Source organism: Vespula pensylvanica, chromosome 7, assembly GCF_014466175.1.
Source record: "Vespula pensylvanica isolate Volc-1 chromosome 7, ASM1446617v1, whole genome shotgun sequence".
Taxonomy (NCBI): Eukaryota; Metazoa; Arthropoda; class Insecta; order Hymenoptera; family Vespidae; genus Vespula; species Vespula pensylvanica.
This window is the reverse complement of record NC_057691.1, coordinates 8644419-8667613: the sequence shown is the minus strand read 5'-3', so window position 1 is coordinate 8667613 and position 23195 is coordinate 8644419. Positions and strand designations below refer to the sequence as shown.

Here is a 23195-nt window from a genome sequence, read left to right as displayed (position 1 = left end):
TTCGTGATGTGCTCAACGTCGTTGGATCGTAATCACGGTGAAACCACCAAGAGCGAAGCGCCAGCGGCTACGTCACGCATCTCTGTCTCCCTCTCTCTCATCCACTTCTAAGTTCGAGTCTTCGACGAAGAAATCGATTCTAATGGATTTCAAATTACACCGATTGATTTCAGAGACGCATCGAATTGTTGATTCTCCTTCGTTCTCGATACACAAAGTCGAGACACTTTCATCTCGGAATAGTTTCTTACGAGAGTCGAGAGGAAAAATGCAGACGGTAAATCGACTGGAATATAAGTAGATATAACTATCTTGCGGTAATTTAATCTTGTCCAAGACCAAGTTAAACGACTCGAGTGAATTCCAACGACATTAGGAACGTACAAACGCTCGCTCGAGAGGAAACCGCATAAAACATGCATCGAGAGAGGAAATAGTACTCGAGTATTTTTGCCGACAAAGATTGGCATAGCTCCGCCGGAAATATCCTTACTAAATGCATTGGAAATTGCATCGAAATTCTTCTGTTCGGCGTTGCACTTCCGTTCGTTTTTATGACGCACCATTCGCGTTTCTTTCTTCGAAATAATTCTTCGAATTCGTTCGTTACTATAATTGCAGGAAATAACCGTTAAATGTTCTAATTTCGATGGCTGTTGATCCAAAGGAATAGAGATCATCTCTCTCTATTATCGATCTTGATCGATTCGATTTGTATCGAGCATATCATCGACCGAATGGTGACAACGAGGAGTCGAACCCTGCGATCGATCGATGATCATTCGTTTCACGGACACTCGAGTTCCTTTTAAAGGATCCCTTTTAAGAACTCGTTTCTTCGTTCGTGCGTATTCGAGACCATATCTCCTCGTAACGAACGATTCATCGATTCCTTAACGATCGGTACCAAAGATAGTGACTTACGTTAAAGAGACGTTAATGATTCATCAAAGCCCATTATTATATCAATGGGGACCTATTAAAGAGCACGTGTATTATAGCTTGACTTTGTTCGACGTACACGATTTCGTACGAGATTTAATCGAGCGACGGCAAACGATTTGATCTTAACGACGAAAGCGTTCCTAGTTATTACGCGCGTCTAGAAAAGATAAGAATGCCGCAGAGAGAGAGAGAGAGAGAGAGAGAGAGAGAGAGAGAGAGAGAGGGAGAGAGAGAGAGAGAGAGAGAGCATTTTATCGAGGATCTTTCAATCTAATTTTCAAGAGGAAATTTTCTTTTCAATTCGTCTTCTTTTTCTACTTCTACTTCGAGACAAAAGCGCTGCACCATCGGTACGCTCCGTTTCATTATGCGTAGTTATTGTATTCTCTCATGATATCCAATTTCTAATAATAACAGTAAATCGACGCCGTGGACTCGTGGAACGACGTTACTTCGAATAGCGTAGTTGACGCATGTATTAAGTTCGATTTTCGTTCGTGCGGAATTAACTGCAAAAAATCCGAATCGTCGAGTCGCAGTTAAAATTCGTATCGAGCCATTAATCGTAGAAAGTTCGATCGTTTGAAAAAAAAGACATCCCTGATCTTTTGCTTTCCGACGTTTCGTAACATCCCTTTCTCGTGAATAACCAAATTTATGTATCCAATTGTCCGAAGAAAGGAACGGAAAGAATAATTGCCAAGCATCGCGAAAGTATAAGCAACGATCAAAAGGCGAGGAATTGGAAAGAATTGGCGTGCCTCGGGGAAAATACGACGTGTCTTTTTGTTAACGAAATAGCTACGTTATAGATATCTAAACTCGAAAAAACGAGCTATCTTTTCGGAGAAAGTTACTTTTGCGTAGGCGGAAAGATCAGCGTTACGCTTTTTAGTATCGATCGATCGATGCCACTCGTGAGGAACGTCAAATCGATCGAACGTTTCGCATGGCTAACTGATTTCACCCGAAACATCGAACTTCTGTCTATTTCCTTCGGCGAACGTAGTCGTGAAAAACTTCAAAATTCATCGATTCTTATCCTTTGATGTAATTACATTGCACGACGGATACTATATGATAAATTTCAACGACGTATGGTTAGAAAATTATTTAAAAATTCTAAAATGTCTGCCAAATGGCAGCGTACAGAAAAGTATTCTCTTGAGACTTTAGAAAACGAATTAGAGAAAGAGAGAGAGAGAGAGAGAGAGAGAGAGAGAGAGAGAAATGCTTGGGCATCTTTGTTGTCGCGGATACGAAGCAACAACGTCTTTTCAGGCGATCCCTTTTCATGGAACCGAAGGTCTTCGAGCTTTGCGTTTTTAATAACTTTAACACGATATTTCAAAGTTTAGTTCGTGCAAGAAAGAAGAAGTAAGTGCTTTCAGGCTTTCGCACTTTCCCCTTCCGTTCTTTAAGACGTGCGCTCAAATACATCGGCTGTAAAGTCAGGAGAACGAGCCACGCCGTTCGTAATCAATCCTGAAAGGTGTTCCCTACTTTGTGCCGTTATAAACCGATGCTAATTTTAATCGTCTATTCCTGTAAGTAGTTCCACTCGATACTCGACATACCTTCGCCGTCACAATTATGAGAGGGAAAGTTTTCCGTAACTCGCGCCTTTTGATATAGTACGATAACAATTGTTAGAGATTTTTTTCCGTTTATTTTTATTAACGTCGTATCAATCGAGGAGATACCACCTTGGGAAATAATACAAATCTGAGAGAGCGAAATGAGATCATTTCCGGCGGAAGAGTATCTACTAAAGTATTAAAGGTACTTTACCATGTGGCATGCATCCGGTTAGCGATTGCTATTCCATTGCTGAAAGCAGTTTTGTTCTAGCTAGCTAGCTCGCTCTCTCTCTCTCTCTCTCTCTCTCTCTCTCTCTCTCTCTCTCTCTCTCTCTCTCTCGCCCCTTTCTCATGGCGAACCGCAAGAAGAAAGGCGTGTCTCGACCGAGACCGAACATCGATTCTTCCGAGGGCGTTGAAGTCGACGCTTGGTGATCCGAAGCGAGAGGGACTTGCTTCTTACTTGTTCTACGACGAAACGTGACTATCAGGCGAGCCTAATAAACTCATGATCTCGCCGTTGTTGTTGTCGCTGTCGCTCAAAGTCTGCATTTGAAGGATCGTTGCAGCATCTCGACTTCGGTCCAGCGGGTAATATCGCAACACGTCTATATTTTCTTGAATTAGTTACGAATTTGGCTAGGAACGCGCATCTTTGGAACCACACCCAACTGGATATTTTCGAGTTAATCGATCCAACTAAATTTTCTATCGTTCAAACGTTCACGATTGAGGTGCCTCCTTATGGCCGGGATAAGTCACGACTGGTCCCGACAAAGCGTCAGCGAGTCCTGTAAATGGAAAAGAAAGATCACCTTGAGTTTTCATCCATCTCTTTCTCTCTTCGATTCGGCTGGAGGAAAAGCGAAAGGTACTTGATATCGAATAGCGTGTATAACTACGGGCACACGTTCGTACGACGTCGCTCTTATAAAATGGCAAGAACAAAGTGGTAAGAAAAGTCCGAGAGTCGGCGAGCTCCGGCCGTGAGAAATGCCTGGAAAATCTTTATTCTTAGTCGGAGTTGACGACGATCGCGACCGAATTCACGAGGATCGTTAAGATGAGAGCTCGAGATAGTATCGTTCGAATTTCTAAAATATCTTTCTTAGTTCCTCGCAAGTACGCGTTTCCTTTCCTCCACCGAGGCACTTCCTGTATTTCCCAATTAGAATCCCTCGGTAGAATGGGACGAATTTCACGCAGTAGAGACAAGTACTGACTAATTAATACATGCTTTTCGTTTTTTTGTCAAACAATTTCCCGTAACTTTGATACGAAACGTTCAAGAAATGAATTACATTGCTTTCTAGCTTTTTACTAATTTTCTTTATTCGCTAAATAGATAAGTATAGATGGATAAATATACGTATGATAAAACGAGAAAAACGTTGAGCCATGCAAATATCGCTGCCTACATACGTATGTACATAAAAGTGAGAAAGTTGAGATTACACGCGTAAATATAAGGATTATTTTAAATACATATTTTAATTAGCAGTCAAAGCGGACGAACGGCGGAATCAAGACTCTGGGAAATACAACGATCCGCCGTTATAAGTCCGCTACTTGCCTCACTTCCTGCATTTAATAGGATACCGCTCGACAGTTGCTCCACTATGTAGGGAGGAATATAATAAATGCCTTGTGCGATTTCGCGATTTCACTGTGTCGGACTATGTATACCATACTATGTATCCAAGTTCTATCTTTTACTCGTTCGTAATGAGTCGTGCGACGATTCTTGGTGACAATTCTTATGTCATTTTCTCTCTCTCTCTCTCTCTCTCTCCCCCCTCCCCTCTCTCCTGTCTCTGTCGTCATTAACGAGGTGACAGAGTACACTTTTCGTGGCGACGACATTTCACCGACGGTTGGACAATAAGCTCGGAAAGAAGTTTAATCCGATGAGCAAAATTGCCGTCCACGGTAATCGTTACTTAACGTTTGAACGTCGTTACACTCACGTCCTTCCCCTTCGACGGCGTGCTCGTCGCGGAACGTCGTGCGAATTGAAATAACCTGGATCGTGTATTAGGAAACCGGTCGTAGACGAATGAAGGCTCGTGTGCTTTCCTTACGTATTGTTTTAAGAAAATTGCCAGTCCGGAAACTCCAAAACAAATTATAGCGCGAGACAGGAAAATCCTTCGTCGGCTTCTCTTACTCGTGCGAATCCATGCACGTCGAGCAGACACTTTTTTTCTCTTTTCTTGCTTTCATTCATAAGAATATGTACGCACGACCGACTTAATCTTAGGTTCAATTCCAATTCTCCTTCCTTCGCGATATTTCGTAAATTTATTTTTTTATCGAAAATCGACTTTGAGAAGAGGAAGTAAGATTTCCATCCCAGTAAGTATTATCAACGCGAGCGCGTAATATTATCCTGGAAGCGTAATCGTGAATCAACGTTGTTCGCTAGATTTTAAATCAAGGATTTATCTAGCTAATTCGTTGGGTCATCGCGAAACGTTCTTAACGCGTTGATAAGTTTCTGACACGCGTTAGATAAATTTTCATGTGGATCGATTTAAAACTTTCTTCTTTTCTTTCTTCACGGAATATATCTTTACCGGATTCCGCAGTCAGAGCACTTTTTCAACGACTCGAATCAATGATTGTCACAGTAAATATTCAAGGAGAATAATACAAAGCGTAATCCATTCAGAAAGGAAAACGAAGCCAGTTCGGGGGCACCATTAAGCGCAGGAGTTACTCGCCCATTATTTAAGAGCGAGAAGTCGTCTTTTGCGGTCGAAGCGACGCGCGAACGAACATAAAGCGGCGATGAAAGTGCTGACCTAACTCCTTTTCCATTGTTTTACCATCTATCCTTCTTCTTTTTCTTTTCGTCTTCGTTTGTTCTCGCCTTTGTTTTCATCTACTTCCCTCTCCGTAGGTAGCGCTCTCACTCTCTCTCTCTCTCTCTCTCTCTCTTTCTCTCGCCTACCCGCCCGCCCTCTTTCTCTTTGTCGGCACCGGCGAGCGATATGTCAAAGTGCAATAAGGCGACGGCGTTGCGACGAACTCCGATTATTCAGATCCGATATCGGGGTGATAATTATAAGTATTAGTCTTTTACGAGTATCACCTTGTTCAAAGCGATGGGGCGTCGACGTTTCGGTGCTTCCGACGCCAAAATTTCTTCGAATAATCGGATCGATCGATCGACAGCGATTGCACAAATTTACCATTCGTGGATGTTATCGCACTATCTTCGATCGGTTTTGTACAAATATTTTCGGAGTAGGCCAGTTTTTTTTTTTTTTTTCACGTCCATTGTAAGTGTTTACTACGGCCGATCTTCTCTCGATAACTCACCGCAACTAAATGGATGGGAAGAAAAAACACGAGTACGCGTAGCTATACTTCTATTGCGTTATATTTAATACGACAACGATAGAAAAGGCGTACCACTCCTTGGTCCAGAATCCGGTCTCTCGATTAAACACGACGGAAGAAAATAAATGAGGTTTTGCTAAAAAACTTTACGAACATAACTTACGTGCATAAGAAACGTGTGCCGATCGGGTTGAATCGTTTTGGAGAATAGCGAAGGAAATAAAAATCTACGCCCACGCTTTTAAGATTACGTCGTGCGATTGCGCCTTCGTTTATCTCGATTAATCTAACGAGCTCGGGATATGGGGAAAAGCAACGCTTATGGCGATCCGGGTATACGTCGGCCATTCTAAAATGCGCGTATCGCGCAATAGACTTACCATTCCTTATGTTCATTTCCAATGGCATAGACGCTATTGGTAGGCGATTGCTCTTACGGAGAGATTAATCGAGGCGACGTGTCGTTCCGACGAACGTAATACTATTGGGAGGGTGCCTCGTTCCACCTCTTTCCGATCCTTTCTATTATAAATTTCATTCTAATCAAAGCACCGGCTGTCGGTATAATTAATTAGCGTTAGAAACGAGATACGTACTTGGAAAAGTCAGGTACCGAGAGAGGTACCTGAGAGACAGCAGGACCCTTTTATTACTTCGTCGTTGGACTTACTAGTTCATTATCGTTCTTCCTCTTCGACTACTCGGTAATTAATGGATTTTTGGGCGTTAACGAAACATATAACGGTATAATGCGACGTTAGTTCGTACAAAATGATTTCGATGATTATCGATGAAAGCGTTAAATACGTTTTATTGGGAAAGTAAGAATCATTTCCATTCGCGAACAGAGAATTTTGAAATAGAGTATTTGTAGGATTCACTTTAGTAGAGGAGAAAACTTTATAGAAATGATTTTCGATCGATCGTAACGGCACTCGACCGTAATACCTGTACGACGAGACGACCTTTACGTAAGCAGTGTTTACGAATCGATGTTTCGCTTTTCTACCTAAAGATTTTCAAGAGACCTTCAAGATCCGTGGACGCGGTAACGACGCTTTTGCTCTTTTGCTTTCTCAAACTTCGCACTTCCCATTAACACTCATCCGACGGGTCACGTAAATTTACGTTTTTCCATTCTGACTTCCTAGGACGGGCCACGTAGATTTACGTTTTTGCTTGAAACCGTACATACGTTGTTTATTTAATTCTCTTAAAAAATGCCCGGAAACCGAGAAAGACAGAGAAAAGACAAGCCGTCCGTTAAGTGTTAATAGATTCGGATACACCGTGTGATAATTAATAGTTCGAGCACACCTACGAATCGGCTCTCTTTCTCTCTCTCTCTCTCTCTCTCTCTCGCTACGTTATCTACTTTCTATGATTATTATAGCACGGCTATTAAAATTAATAGCGTTCACAGATAAAGTCGCAAGAACATCGGGCAACGGAGTCGTCGACTCTGCTATTACCGTCGCGGCGTACTACGCCGTATTATTTCGTTTCGCTCGAGTTTTAGACTGAACATTCCGATTTTCCCGTTAACAGGTTGACCGTATTCGATTATCTCGACGATTTCACGATATCCCACTACGTTGACCAAGTTCCATCGTAACCTCTAGCGGACATAAGAAATCAATGTACCTGTTAACTCTTCCGGCCGTTCGATCGATCAACCGATAATAATTATTCGACGTGGAGTTGAATTTAAAAGTAGACAAGTACGGTGCCTTCGGCCGGGTCGCGTTAACAAGCCGATGTTTGGATTATTATGTCTACATCTCGCGGCTTTAACGACGTGACGTTTGACAAGCCGGAACGTAAGGCGTTCTCGGCGCTATAGCTTAATACAATGGTACCAGAAACGAAACGGAAATGGTTCGTAAGAATTTCACAGACAAGACATACTTCGACACAAGAATTGCGTTAGCTCGAAAGAAAGTTGGAAACTAATTTCAACTGGGCGTGAAGAATGGACTAGTTCAAAGTCTACCATACGGTAGTAATCGATCCTTTGATTATTTCGTGCGCGCACGCATGCACGCACATCTACGCACCAGTACGTATACGTAGACGAGAAATCGAGCGTTCACTTTCGTGATAATTTAATGCCTAATAATTCCGATTAAAGATCCATCTTATTGATATAATCGAACCAACTGGTATTTATTCGTAGCGGGTATCGTTAGCTACTTGGAATTCGTCTAACCTCACGTGCAAGTACGATAGTACAATTCTCTGACGAACGATGATTCGCAAGGTGCGCTCGACTCGCGGGCGCGTTCTGTCGCAAGTTATATCTCGAGATAGTTGTCGCGCGATCGAGCCATCTCGAATAATTCGATTCTGTATCAAACGGGACAGATCATACTTGATAAGACAAAAGTGAAACGACGAGGGGAAAGTTCGTGCGTGTGACAAAAACAAGTTAATCTCGTTACAGTGCTAATTAAAAATGTTCCCGTGATAGAATTTTCTTCTTTCGTTCGTTCCTATGTTTTTGCATCGTTCGGATCTCGAATAGTCCGTTTAAAGATTAGAAACTTTGTGAAACTGTACGGGTCAAGGCACGACACACGGGCATCGATATATAGGCATCTACCGATCGATCGAATTCTCGTGAAATTTGACGTAATATTTTTCGATGATGAAATCGGCCAGTCGGTAGGTATGCTTTTCACCGACGTGAAATCCTTCCTGTTATTTCGCGTTGAATGAAAAAAAAAAAAAAAAAAAAAAAAAAACGTATCGTACGTTGAAAACAGACATTAACATAAGATGTTATTGATAAGCGTCTTCGTCGTAGCACGTGGGTCTTCAGAAGACCGTGAAACTTCGGCACGAACAACTTTCCCGTAAGATGATTTGACTGGAAAGTTTTATTCAAAACGGTTAAATTAGATGGCAGGAATATGGCCTCCATATTTCACATTCTCTTATTCTCCTTTTACGCGTCTTTTCGACCACACAAGAACATTTACATTCTTAATTCTTTCTCAATTTACCGATCGCCTACTTCGTGCCTCCGTTTTCACGGGCCTAAATTATTTTATTAGAGTCGCGTGAGATATAATAAAAACGGGTTTGACGTTTTAACGCGAAAGCGTCTTCTCGAAAGTTTTCTTTTTTTTTCGTTCTTATCGAAACGCTCGCTCGCTCGCTCGCATCGAACAATTAAATAAATCCACTAACGATAAACTTTATTATTACTTTATTTCTAGTATGCTTCGAAATCGAATAGTTCGGCAAAAATCTGCCGACGTCTCGTAAAGACCTTGCGTGACAAAACTATTGAACGGGATTGGCCTACACGTCAAATCCGTGACTATTAACGACGTTATTAGCGCAAAGTCATTCCGGCATTACGACAACGACGACGACGACGACGACGGCTGGTAATCGAGCAGCTTGAAATCGAGAGTCTAATCGGTTTCGTTTCGTATTCCGTAAGAGATCCCATGCGAATTTAGTATGCGAACGAACGCGATCTCCTTTTGTCGTGCGGTACGTTACGTCGATGCAGAAGAAAAGACGGTAATTTTGGTGAATGGGCGCACGTGCCTTCTCGTTGGTCGCGTGTCCGTACGGCCGTTTAGCTTAATGCGAACGACCCTTACGTGATATTAAGATTAAATAGCCTTTGACTCGGAAATCGAGCATACGCTTTCTAACGGTCGCCGGTGAATTGTATTACGCGTAATATACCGATAAGTAGCGACGTTACATAAAAATTCGTTTGCCTGCCTTACATTATTTCGACTCGTTGATTGGATCTTAACAACGAGGATAATATAAACGAGAGAATTCGTACTCGGAATCAAAGTTAGAATTTATAGAATCGAGATTCCGTTCGATACATTTCTAATTCGCAGATTATGATATCGAAACACGGCGAAGATGACTGTGCGATCAGTGTCACGAAGCATTAAGCGTGTCACGAGAATTTTCGCTCGAGATACGAGACGAATGAGACGAAAAAGCTTTTTTTCTTACGACTAGTTCGTTTTTCGTAATTATGCGAAAGATATGCGATATCGATCGTTCATGCGACACGAACATGAAGCTATTCGGGAAGGATAAAACGCTTAATTAGAATGATACATCAAGGACATCGTTAACGTTCATTAAATTAACGAGTATGGAACGTAAAAGCAGTACATTCGTATGCACTGCAAGAGTAAGAATGGAAGAGAAACGTTGTCGATCCCGTCGATTTTACTTGTCTTTTCTCTCATTGTCGGTAAGTTTGACCTCTTTGCGCAACGACGTGTCGCGCATAGTTTAGCGATTCCATAGAATTTTTATACCAGGAATAATACCAATTATTAATGATAAGCTGAAACTTTTCTTACGAAAAGTTGTCGATTGTCCATACATTTGGTTTCTCTCTGCGTCGTTAACAATCGCCACCTTAATTAATGATATTTTCTCATCGAATCCGTCACAGATCAACGTTTGTAACGAAATTTATATTTGATATATAAAATGAAAGATCGTAAACGAGGCTTCGGAGAAAGCGTCCTCGAGCGGTACGTTATTTTTTGTTTCTGTCTAAGATGGAAGAGAGCCATGCATCTTGATCTTGGACGATCGCGCGTGTGCACTTGACATTGGTAATACCGGTAGGCCTCGCTCGCACTGGGCGAAACTAGTTTGGTCAGCTTTTAAACTCACGCCGCAGCCGGCCGAATTGATTTGATCGCTCGCGCAAAGAAAAAGTGGGCGATACCGTTTGAATCTCTCGGAGCGAATTTTCGGAAGGACAGTTTCTCTTCGAAAAGATCGGCGGACAATGTTCCTCGTGCTTGATTTAACGGATGATAACGGTTCGAAAGTAGCGACGAATCTCTTTGAGATTTTGACCGAGCCCTAACTCGCAAGAGCCATTTTAATCGACTTGACCCGAATAAAGACGGTAGAGGTATCGGGAAAAAAGTGTATTAGCCTGTACCATTATCGTTACCACCGCGTGGATCGCGAACAACGATATCGAGAGTAAGTTGCAGACCAAACGATCGCATTTCGTTTATCGTTTAAAAGGAGAAATTTTAATCGATAAACTCGTAGAATACAAATGAGAGTTCTCAAACGTACGGAAAGTATTGACCATCGTAAACGCGACGTAACGCTTGGCGGAATTAACATATCGCAGGTCTCTCGCGAAAGAAGCAGCTGACAGATCACGAGACAGATGTTCGAAACAAGTACGTCACGTATGGGAATGATAATCGATCATTTGGAGTACGGCCGTTAGAGTAGAAGCTATTAAGCCGACATCTCCATCTCTTTTCTCTCGTATCGAGTAAGAATATTCGTCCGAGGATGAATTTTACCTTTCTCGAACGCTACCACTCTGCCACCTTTCCAACTACGAAGCCGTAGCCTTCGATGGATCGTCAATGCTCGAGGAACTCCGTACTTTCGTTTAATTAACTCTATCTCGATCGCTGTCGCTTTCTTTTGCACAGCATCCGGATTGGGTCGATCATCGGTTTTACGTATATCTCTCCGTATTTATTATACATGGACGCGTACGTATTTACACGTACTCGCGCATATACGATTCTATGAGATGTATTATATCCGGAAGGCGAGCAAAACCACCGTCGTCGTGGTCAAATCGCCAGCGGCACGATCGGATTTCAGTCGGCGATAAATCAGTCGGTCGGCTAGATCGATTTCGTTCGCATCGGCGTTCAATCGCGTGTGCCACTCCGGTCAAGTGATGCAGAAAGCGTGACACAGTTTTCGATGACTCGTGAAACACGTTCCTCCGAGCTCGGCCCTCGGAAATAGAGAAGAGATAGTTGGAGAGAGAGAGAGAGAGAGAGAGAGAGAGAGAGAGAGAGAGATCGGCTTCGAGCGGCTCGACTTCATAATGGAAATAAGAACGCACGTCCTTCTTTGGAATCCAAATGGTATATCGTTGTAGGTATAGCACGCGAGTCTGAGATAGTTAAGATTGTTCTTCCTCGATACGTGCGCACGATTTCATAGAAACTAATTTTTTGTTTCGTTTACGAAGTTAGAAATTATTTATAATCGCGATATGGTGAATTATTGAAAAGAACAAATTCTCATCGACCGATTTCATTCTTATCGATGTATCTCGTTTTTCCTTCTACTATAGTAAGAACAAGCATCGCGTTTTGTTATTGTTTTTCTTCTTTATCAAATACATTATTCATGCCGTTTCACGGTCCTTGAAGCGATAAACATTTTTAGATAAAACAGGCGTTCGGCCACGACGTTTTCCGTATAGATGCATAATACAACGTTATAAACAACTTTCTTTCCTATATGCGCTTAATGTTGAAATATTTACGTCACTACGGAGGCTCTTTCGCCTTCTTTAACGAGTGCTTGTGACGTCGGTCGTCTCTTCGATTTAATGAGGAAAAAAGGGAAGAGGAAAAAAGTCAAAATCGTACGACTACGGACAACGGCTTTCGTTCGAGCTCCGCTCGCGTAGAGATCGATTTCGCGTGACCTGGAATCGATAATGTCAGTTCGAACATCAGTCGGTCTTAATTCTAGTTTAAGATCGCGACCTTTACGATCGCGAAACTTAGATTATTCGTGACCGATAATAACGCTCATCGCTCCTCGCGAGAATATGGAAGCGGTATTCTTATCCGATCGAACCTGGTCGAACCCGAAAGACAATCCCGGTGTCCTGCTACTTGCGACGACCTACGTGATCATCGCGTCGACTCACTTCCTCGTCTCTTCCTTTGATCCCTCAGGTGTAAGTATATACCTACTCTCGTAACAACGTTCGCTAGATGCGCGTACGCGCAGACTCTCTCGGCTGGGGGGCAATAGATCAATTCTTTGTTTTCATCCTCGAAGGAAAAATGTACGAACCTGTATTCGAAGAGAGCCGACGAGTACGAGTCGAGCTATTTACGATGGAACGAACTACTTAAAGCTCGTTCATCATCGAACAAGAATTTATTTTTGAGCCGTTGAAGCGTTCGAACGAAACGAGATTTTACGCTTATAATTGGATTCTACGGTTAAAAGGAGCAGTCTGAAATAAGAATTTTACGGATCTAGCGTCCTTTTTTCCGAACGCTTCGTTAAAATACGAAAGATTCGTAAGAATGAAGATGGACGTTGATCTCGACGGAACGTCCACTTGCGAACGATCTGCTAAAAGTAAAAGGCGAAGGAACGACGCGCAAAAAAAAGCTAATTTCAAGTAAAATCGAAAGGAACGGAGCGCGACGGTAACGAACCGTGCGAAATTGACCGTGTAATATTAAAGAGGAAATATAATTCTTGAGAAATTCATTGTAATTCTTGCCTCGTAAAAAGGATCCTTCTCGCGATGGTTTAAACTTTAGCGATTAACGTGTCCCATGAGAATCTAGGAAAATACCAATGACGTATACCGCGATATAAACCAGAGCGTTCTCGCTTTCGATCGATTTCCATTATCGGAAATTAATAGAGCCGTGTCTCTAGAAAAGTTACCTCGACTGTAAAACAAAAGAAAGTGAAAAATCAAAGGGGATAATGGACGATATTAATTTTCCATTATGGCTCGATACTTTCTCGCCTTGATAATTGATCGATCGAGCTTGAAATCGCGGCAAGCGTTAGCATTTTCGAAAGCACGACGATTTAGTTTAACGATTGGCAACAAGTGGATGTTCCGACGTGACGATTGTAAAAATGTCCAGTCGAAAGATTCTACGTTTACCGTACCGTTAAATAAGATATTCGATCGTTTCTTTTATCTATGCCCCGTCTATACTCTGCATGCGTACTCGTATACGCGTACAAGCATATTTCTACTGCAATATGCTGCATTTACAAGCCAAGATGCCGATGTCAAGTTTATATCTCTACGATGACTAATTTCATATATTTTACAGAATTATCTTGAAAGTTAAACCGACGTTCTTCGTTTGTACGTTTATATGCACGCTCGCGTCCAAGACCACAAGACGCAATTTCTAAATACGCGAAACGACTCTAGCGATTTAGAAAGAGTACACGAAGTTGCTCGAGCAGCAAAAATTTCTTCGCCGCTTCTCTTTACGAGCGGTTAATCACGACGCGACGCGACTGCGAGCTCCGATCCTTCGAGAAAGAGACTTTTACTCGAAAATTTATCGAGCGAGCGCGAACCAAACGTTCGAAAGACTTTGTCCAACTTGTTAAGAGCAACTATATCTTATTAAAACGCGACGTACGTGCTAGCGCGTAGTAATTAGAAAGTACCGACGTAATCTGTGGGGTTACGGAAACAAATCTAAACGACAACGAATATCCACTTTGGTAGTCGTTATAGATAAAAATGAAAAAGGGAATAGAGGCGAGTCGAGAAATATCGAGCGGAAGGAAGATACCGAACGATCATCTCGACGTAGGCGTTGGGACGACTTTGCGTTACGATTTTTTACCAGAAAATAGGTATTTCCAAATGATTCCTATCCGAACGTAAATCGAAGCGCTGCGATGCCCCGAGCCAGCGAATTCGAAGGAGGAGTTTTAATTTTCATTTTTCTCATTCGATTTAACTCGAAAGAATCGAACGATACCTGACGATAAGTCGACAACAAAATATTCATTATTCATCGATCGCGATTAGGGAGGGAGATAAATATTTTTCTCTGCATTAAGTCCGCTCGAGCGAATCGTTTAACGTGCTTTGCCGATCGGGAAATCGTATCAATCATTAACAAGAATCGTAACGAAGATCGAAAACGTAGATCGGGGCGAAAGAGGACAGAAAACGAAATCCATTCGAATACGTTCATCGAGGATCTAGCCTCTTAATCGCGGTAACGCGATTTAATTGATAACGGGTCGTTATCGTCTTTGTGGATCAATCGGTATCGATAACGGAACTTACTTATCTTATAGAAATGGAGGTAATAAAGATATATATCAATTGTTCGTGCTCATTCGCAAATGTCCTATCCGCACGACGTACAGAATTTCCCCGACTTATTTGCATATAACGACGGTAGGATAAACGTCTTGCAAGAAACTTTGTAGGAACGTTAAAATAAATTTTCAAAAGTTCACGATCGTCGCAAGCGGCAATAATCTTTTTATTAGATTCGCAACTGCAAATATCTGCTATGGCCTTAAAAGTGACAAAGAACTTTACGAGCACTTTCTTTGGAATATTATCGAGTTTGCACTTTCCATTTCCCATACGGAAAGAAGTTACAAGGAGGGACCTTTCTCCGATCGATAGTAATATTCGCAACTATTGATTATATTTTAATCTTATCCAAATTTAGAGTTTCGCGCGGACACCAAGACTCTCCTCGGTATCCTATTTTTGCGAAATAGCGCATAATTCGGACGGTACACGTTGTAAGAGAACGCGTTTAACGTGCATCGACGATCGAACGACGTATCATTATGTCCATTAGGTGTGCGATCGAACCATTTACGTGCCATCATTACGATACGCTTGCAGAGAGAGGAGAGAGAGAGAGAGAGAGAGAGAGAGAGAGAGAGAGAGAGAGAGAGAGAAACACGCACGTCTATACGATCAAGCGGACGTATAAGAGTCGGGTTTGCACGAGTAGTTTTACACCAGAAGAGAGCAGCGACTTTGCTTCGAGTCGTGTTCCGTAAGATGAGACGAGGACAAGGGCAAGGCCAAGTCCACGTGCTCTCCGATCATCGTTGCGCTTTCCAACTCGCGAGCTGCCTCTCCCTCTCTCTCCCTCTCTCCCTCTCTCTCTCTCTCTCTCTCTCTCTCTCTCTCTCTCCCTCTCTTTTCGGTCTTCTTCTTTCCTCGAGCGACTCGAGCGTACCGATTCAAGGAGCCGACTTGTCTCTCCCTACTTTATTTTTATTTTATTCGATAACGAATTCGGTAATTCCGCTGCTTCTTTTCCTTTTTTCTTTACGACAAGTTTATCGAGCCCCTCGACGTTACCGCGATACGATAACTTGTCGATCGATTGTGTCATCGAAAAAGACTTTTGCCACGTACGTGCACGTAGAAAGCGAATATCTTATTTAAAACTTGTTCCGAAACTATCACGAATCACGAATCACGTAGAAACGATTCGAAATGTTCGTTATTGTCGCAAATAGATGGAAGGTGCATGTGTAATTAAATATAGGGCGCCAGCTTGATAATCATATAATAAATGTTGCTATTTAATTATTAACCATTACGAGCTAAATTACTCCCGTACAGACTTTCGCTTCGTAATTATTACGCGACACGTCTCATGCGGCATTCTTCGAAACGTATGCGTAAATACATGCATACGGACAGGTACTCACACGGATGAGAATTTGCAGTCGAAGTAGTCACAAAGTATCTTACCTACGCGAGTTAATCATACTTTAAGCGAAACGAGGTAGAGAGAGAGAGAGAGAGAGAGAGAGAGAGAGAGAGGTAAAGAAGTATTTTTTAAAACACAGTGACGGCAAATGCGTCTACTTTCTCGAGCGTTGATTGATTGTAACTCAACTAAAATGCTAGAATAATAACAGCTCTCTCGTGCTACCGGTCGTAACGGTAAACAAGCTTGGAATATGGTGACGTGAATATCATAATGTACTATTCCACGGTCTAGATGCGCCATTTCCATTGAATTAGCAGTGAAATATTGTAGAACGAAAGAGGTGCGATGTGGTATCTACCACAGGATGTTAATCGTAACTCATCTAATTAATATCTTATCCACTAACTCTCTTTCTACTTAAGTAAAAAAGAAAAGAAAATTATCAATAATTAAAATGTTCGAAGATCTCCTCGGCACGTAATATATAGATATGTATCTATTTAGCACGACTGCTTTCACGTCCGATTCTTGGGAAAAACAAAGTTGCTCTTTAAGGTACGATCGACACCGTGAGGAGTCGATGAACTTCAACGTTCATCGAGATGTACGATTCTCGAACGATCGTCGATGTTTTCATTGTCTCGCAAGAAAAAAGACAGGGAACCCACGATCATCGGTAACGCGACATTAAGTGTATTTTATTGCTCCAACGACTCGATGTTTATCGCGTCGTCGTCGTCGTCTCTCTCTCTCTCTCTCTCTCTCTGTATATGTGTCTTTCGCGCGACCTTTAGCTTGAACTTTCATGCCTCGAAGAATCTTGTAGGAGAACTCGTAAGTCCCGGCAAAGTCTCACGGTAAATATCAGTGTCGACGAGAGCGTATAAACGGACCGACTCGCAGAAGCGCTCCTAGAATACTCCCTTTTTCTCCTCGAACCATGAATAATCCGGCGAGTATGCAAATTGCGACTAATCCGATAAAGGAGAACCGATACGGTTGTTTGCTGCTTCGGTGGGCCTGAGAAAAGGAAGGGTCGGGTTCCACAAAGTTCTCCTTCTTGCATGTGCCTCGTGCTCGATCGATCGCGCTCGTTAAAAGGTATCGTCGATGGTCATCGTTGTTTCTTTTTTTTGTCTCGACATTGATTCGGAAGCATCTATGGAACGATATATACGGGACGATACAATGAAAAATCAATCGACAGGAAAAAGAAGCGTATTGATTAATTAATATACTCTGGTGTCCGAAATCGTCCGAAAGATTTCACTTAATTAATTTCTTACGGCGGCGTATCCTTCTTCTCTTACTGGCTCGATCGAGGCAATGATTCGATAATTTGATTCGAACTTTTGCGACGAGGGATTGCTTCTGGTAAGAATCGAGAATATTTGAGGCATGCGTTCGATCGGTCGTTTCGAGTATGGAATGTCACATCGGTAAGACCGAAAGGAAAAAGATTCGAGTCGTTGATATAGCGAAATACATTTCTACGCGGTCGAGTCAAAGGCATAACTTGTCTCGTGCAAAATGGCCCGATTAAGACGAACGCTTAAATCGCTTTCAATTTTTCGCTCCGTCCCAAACGTATTCCCGAGAAATTTGATTCATTTTCCCATAAATGTCAATCGTTCGCACTTTTCTTTCGTTGGATAACGACGATATTACGAGCACGTCGTTGGTAACGCGTGCGATAGAATCGGCAGTTCGTTTCTTTAAATACAACGCTCCGTAAATGTTTGCACATACGCTTTAAGAGGATTATTCCACGTTCTTGACGTCATAGGTCGAGTCTCAGATCGTCAAGAATCCATCTACGCCGATAAATATGTACAATAGTTACATGCGGTAGGTACCAATTTCAGACGTTCCTACGACTCGACGTGATATATGTTTTACTTATGTAATTCGTATTGTCGCTCGTGTTATACGACTTTGGTACTTGTGTACGATTCTATGGGAGATATTCGTATCGCATTTCGAAAAACGTAAATGATTTTACCGGATAATTTTTCCGAACGATATCGATTACAATTACGTCGAACGTGTCGGCACGCGATCGACGATGATAAATTACGTGAATAAATTCGATGCGAGATATACGAAGTGACGGTATACGAAATTCCAACAACTGGATTTTATTACTACGATCCGTGTATCATTAGAAAGGCACGGTCCAACGTCCGAGATATTCCGAGAAAAGTCGTAAGCACTAAAATTTCTCCTATCGTTAATAAAATGTCAATTATTGGTCGATTCATCGAAGTAGATTTTTTCAGCGTAGTCAACGTTAACGAGTATACGTAAACGAGTTTACGGATTATGGCGTTTCGTGAAAGGCTTACGAACCCGATCGAACGTCCTTGTTCCGGTTCCGCTTTTGGCGAGGGGAATCACGGACGAAAAATGCGTTGCGATATGCGAGTTAGGATTGCGCGTTACGCATTTCTTTCTCTGTCGTTTCCTTCGAATATATCGAAGAGACGCATAAAGAAGATTTATCGATCGTTTCATCCGATCGTCTCGTTCCATCGTTTTCCAGAAACATTCTCTTTTCTCGTTCGGTGAGAACGAAAGGGAATTCGCAAGGGAAGGGAAGGGGGGAAGGGAAGCGAACGGAAGGGACGACGGGACTTTCACGCGCTGGCAAAAAGGAGATCAGAGAGAGAGAGAGAGAGAGAGAGAGAGAGAGAGAGAGAGAGAGAGAGAGAGAGAGAAAAAGCAAAGAAGACGAATGATCGAAGAAAAGAGAAATGGTGGAAAGAAGAAAGAGATAAAGTTACCGTTACGATCGTGCCGTTTGTTCGAGCGTAGCACGATCGCACGTTGCAACTTTAAATACGATTGCGCAACGTGCATCGAAGACAACGTTGCGTTCGCGTTAAAATTACCACCGATGTAAAGCGCATTAAGGCGTAATTTTGTGGCTATACGTTTCTATCTAAATTTTATACTAATAGAACTTGATACTATCCGTAATATATGGAATAACCCGTTAAAAGTTCGATACAGGTATACCATTGGATCCATTGAATTTATACGAATGCATTAAGATGAATTATATCGTAATGTATCTGTGATATAATATTATACGTATTAGGCATGATCTTGGAGAAATTCTTCGGCGCTCTTCTATCCGATGATTCCATTTCTCGTTTGGACGCAAGAGAGAAGGATCCTTGCGATACGACGGACGCTTTACGAAACGTTGCCCGATTAAATATCGCATCCGATGTTTAGCAACGATTCCGCATTCCTCCTTCTTAGAGTCATCGAAACGAAGATCTTAACGAACGAAGGATCGGTAAGAGTTCTTTCGCTTTCTCGAACGTTGTCGATATGAAAGGACGAACGAGAGTTTTCTCGTTTATTCGTAGATCCATCGATGGTACATGGATAGACGCGTAGGGACGTTCGACGTAATAAAGTAGAATAATCGCATGCGCTTCCTGCGTACGAGAGAGCCGACAAACACTCGCGTTTCCAATACTCGATCGCTGGAAACCTAGAATAAACGGAGGTTGGGTATAGAATGCGCTGGCTAGAAACGACACCGATTACGACATCCGATCGGGTCTCCCGTATGTCAGAAAATAGATATACTATTATATACAATGTATAATCCAAAGCGACGTTTATGTCTCGACGTTAGCAATAAGGAGAAACCTGGAATTCTTAGAGCGTGTCTCGTTTTATTACAGCTCGGACGCACAGGTTTCACCCTAAGCCCGTTTTCGAAAATGCAAAACATAATTACCGCGTAACGAGATACAATTATACGTATCCGCGTCTATATCGTTAACTCTCGTTCGACGAGCACCGAGTTAAAATCGAAAAAATCAAAAGTCAACGTCCGGTCGTAATTACGATATGACGATATCGTTTCCCCCACTTTCTTCCGCCTCGTGCGGATCGATTAAAAAGACGAGTGCCTGTACTCGTACGCGTCGTATACGGTGTATCGTATGCGTCTAATATTTAGGGAGAAACGTTTTATGTCTTTTCGCTTGTTTTTATCGCGCTCGCGCAATTCCGTTGGCTTATCCCGTCTCTTACCGTTCGTTTCTTCGACAACTCTTCCTCGTCACTTCCTCTTCCTCTTTCCCAGCGAATCCTCCCTCGCTTATTCCGAACGTCGATTACTTATCATTTTCTCTTCCACAGACGAAACGTTGGATCAATCGGCATCCTCGTCCTTCTGGAGTCCCGCTATAAAATCACAAAATATTTTCCCAACGGACACGTCGGATTTCTTTTCTTCCGGAAGCGGATTGCTCAACGGGAATCCTTCGGCGGGCGTTTTCCGGAGCGGATTCGGCGGTATAGATAATCTAGGCAGTCGTGGTGCCACGGTAAGACCACCGAGAACGAGACCTCTCGATTACAGCGAGAGAGCCACCGCCGAATTACGTAGGAATCCTTCTCTTTCCTCTCCGGACGAGTGCGCTCGTGCCTGTCGCGAGAACGAGCCACCGAGGATATGCTACTACCACTTCACCCTCGAATATTATACCGTACTTGGCGCGTGAGTATAATTACTTCTTCGTTAACGAATCGATTCTCTGGGATGAATTTACGCCTCTACGATGTCGGAGAGGAACTTTTTTGTACGTACGTACTCGGTTGAAAATTAAAACCAAAGATCGATATCGTTTGCAGGGCTTGCCAAATATGCACTCCGAACGCAACGAACGTTGTCTGGAGCGAGTGTCAGTGCGTTCTCGCCGACGGCGTGGAACGTAGCATCTTAACCGCCAACAGAATGGTACCAGGACCGAGTATACAAGTTTGCCAGGGCGACAAAGTGGTCGTCGACGTCGAGAATCACATGGAAGGTATGGAAGTTACCCTCCATTGGCACGGTGTCTTTCAGAAGGGCTCTCAGTATTACGACGGCGTACCATTTGTGACCCAATGTCCTATACAAGAGGGTAGTACGTTCAGGTAATGCAGTAAAATATTAGAGCGAGAGAGAGAGAGAGAGAGAGAGAGAGAGAGGGAGAGAGAGAGAGAGGGAGAGAGACGGAGAGAGACGGATCGACTTCTTCGATAGATCGCGATAGATTTATCTGCGTCCGTTACCGTCGAGATTCAAAATTAGATGGTCTTACGATTGTAAAGGTATCAATGGATCGCTGGCAACGAGGGTACGCATTTCTGGCACGCTCATACCGGACTACAAAAGATGGACGGACTTTACGGAAGTATAGTCATTCGGCAGCCACCCAGCAAAGATCCCAACAGCAATCTCTACGACTACGATTTGACTACCCACGTTTTACTGATGAGCGATTGGTTTCACGAAAATGCGGCCGAACGATTCCCAGGACGTCTGGCCGTTAATACCGGTCAGGCACCCGAGAGCGTTCTCATCAATGGAAAGGGACAATTTCGCGTGAGCAGATTTTTCTTTTTTTCCCTCTCGTTATATGCATATATACCTATATATATATATCGTAGGGAACGATAATTCGTCTATCGATCTTAATCGCAGGATCCAAACACCGGTTTCATGACCAACACGCCGCTCGAAGTTTTCACGATAACACCTGGACGCCGTTATCGCTTCCGACTTATAAATTCCTTCGGATCCGTCTGTCCTGCACAAATCACGTTCGAGGGTCACGCATTGACCGTCATCGCTACCGATGGCGAAGCCGTTCATCCCGTTACAGTGAACACCATCATATCCTTTTCCGGTAAGTCGGACTACGCACTTCGTCTCGCGTAGTGATACGCTTTCGTAGGGGGATCGTTTATAAACTCGTCACATTTTCCGTTCACATAGGGGAACGTTACGACTTCGTGATAAACGCTGATCAAACGGTCGGAGCGTACTGGATACAAGTGCGATCTCTCGGCGAATGCGGTATTCCGCGTGCCCAACAGCTGGCTATATTACGTTACGCGCGTGGCCCTTACCAACCGACTACTACGCCACCCACCTACGATTATGGCCTTCCGCAGGGAGTCGTAAGTACCTACGATCTTTTATACGCTCGATATTGCACTTTTCATCTCCCTCCATGTCCCTCGATTTTACTCTCTCGAAGAGAAAAATTCTCTCTCCTTATAAATTAATTATATCGTATCTTCGTTTCGTCGCGGATCGAAATTAATTTCGTTCGACGACGTCAAAACTACGACGAATTTCTATGGAGAAATACGTTGTCGCGTTTCTAGGTATTGAATCCGCTCGATGCCATTTGCAATCGTCCAAGGGAAGACGCTATTTGTGTGAGCCAGTTGAAGAACGCTCGTCACGTCGACGAAGGAATTCTTCAACAACGTCCGGACGTAAAGATATTCTTGCCGTTCCGTTTTCTCTTCTACAGACCGGAAGAAGTCTTCCAACCCCAAACCTACAATCGTTTCTTAGGTAAAAATGTCAATATTTTGTCTTATCGAGCGTACAAGGTATTATAGACAGACGTGCCTAAGTACGTTCCACGTATCCAACGAGCCCATGACGAATTACTCGATCGACGCTTTCAGTCGCTCCTACCGGGGATCACGTAATTTCCCTCGTCGACGAGATCTCCTTTACGTTTCCACCGGCACCGCTGCTTTCGCAGATCGATGACATCCCACCCGAACAATTCTGCAACGGTGATAATAGGCCGGCCGATTGCGGTGCGAACTGCATGTGCACGCATCAAGTTGACATACCCTACAACGCGATCGTTGAAGTCGTACTCGTGGACGAAGGTAAGCTTCGTTGATTCGAAATAAATGGAAAATTAATGGCGCGGCAGAGCTAACGGGAACTTTTCTTTACAGTACAACAACCGAATTTGTCTCATCCCTTCCATTTGCACGGATACGCGTTCAACGTCATCGGTATCGGACGTTCGCCCGATAAAAACGTGAAGAAGATCAACTTGAAGCACGCGTTGGATCTCGACAAGAGAGGATTGCTTCACAGGCAATTTAATTTGCCGCCGGCCAAGGATACGATTGCTGTGCCAAACAACGGCTACGTTATTTTCAGATTCCGTGCCGATAATCCAGGTGAATATCTCCGAGATCATTTTCTCTCGCATTTTTTCTC

The 23195-nt window shown here is 42.9% G+C and overlaps 1 protein-coding gene across 2 annotated transcripts in view; it reads left to right on the top strand.

Annotated features, from left to right (window-relative positions):
* Window positions 1-23195, top strand: part of LOC122630402 (laccase-like) — a 36164-nt gene that overhangs the window by 5154 nt on the left and 7815 nt on the right. For both annotated transcript variants that reach the window (XR_006327480.1, XM_043814865.1), the window contains exons 2-9: window positions 20309-20669; window positions 20804-21088; window positions 21266-21539; window positions 21639-21843; window positions 21933-22117; window positions 22328-22523; window positions 22640-22852; window positions 22925-23155. Coding sequence is in view for 1 of the 2 variants with exons in the window: in XM_043814865.1 (XP_043670800.1) it covers window positions 20309-20669; window positions 20804-21088; window positions 21266-21539; window positions 21639-21843; window positions 21933-22117; window positions 22328-22523; window positions 22640-22852; window positions 22925-23155 (1950 nt within the window). In the remaining variant the exon portion in view is untranslated. The remainder of the gene's footprint in view (window positions 1-20308; window positions 20670-20803; window positions 21089-21265; window positions 21540-21638; window positions 21844-21932; window positions 22118-22327; window positions 22524-22639; window positions 22853-22924; window positions 23156-23195) is intronic.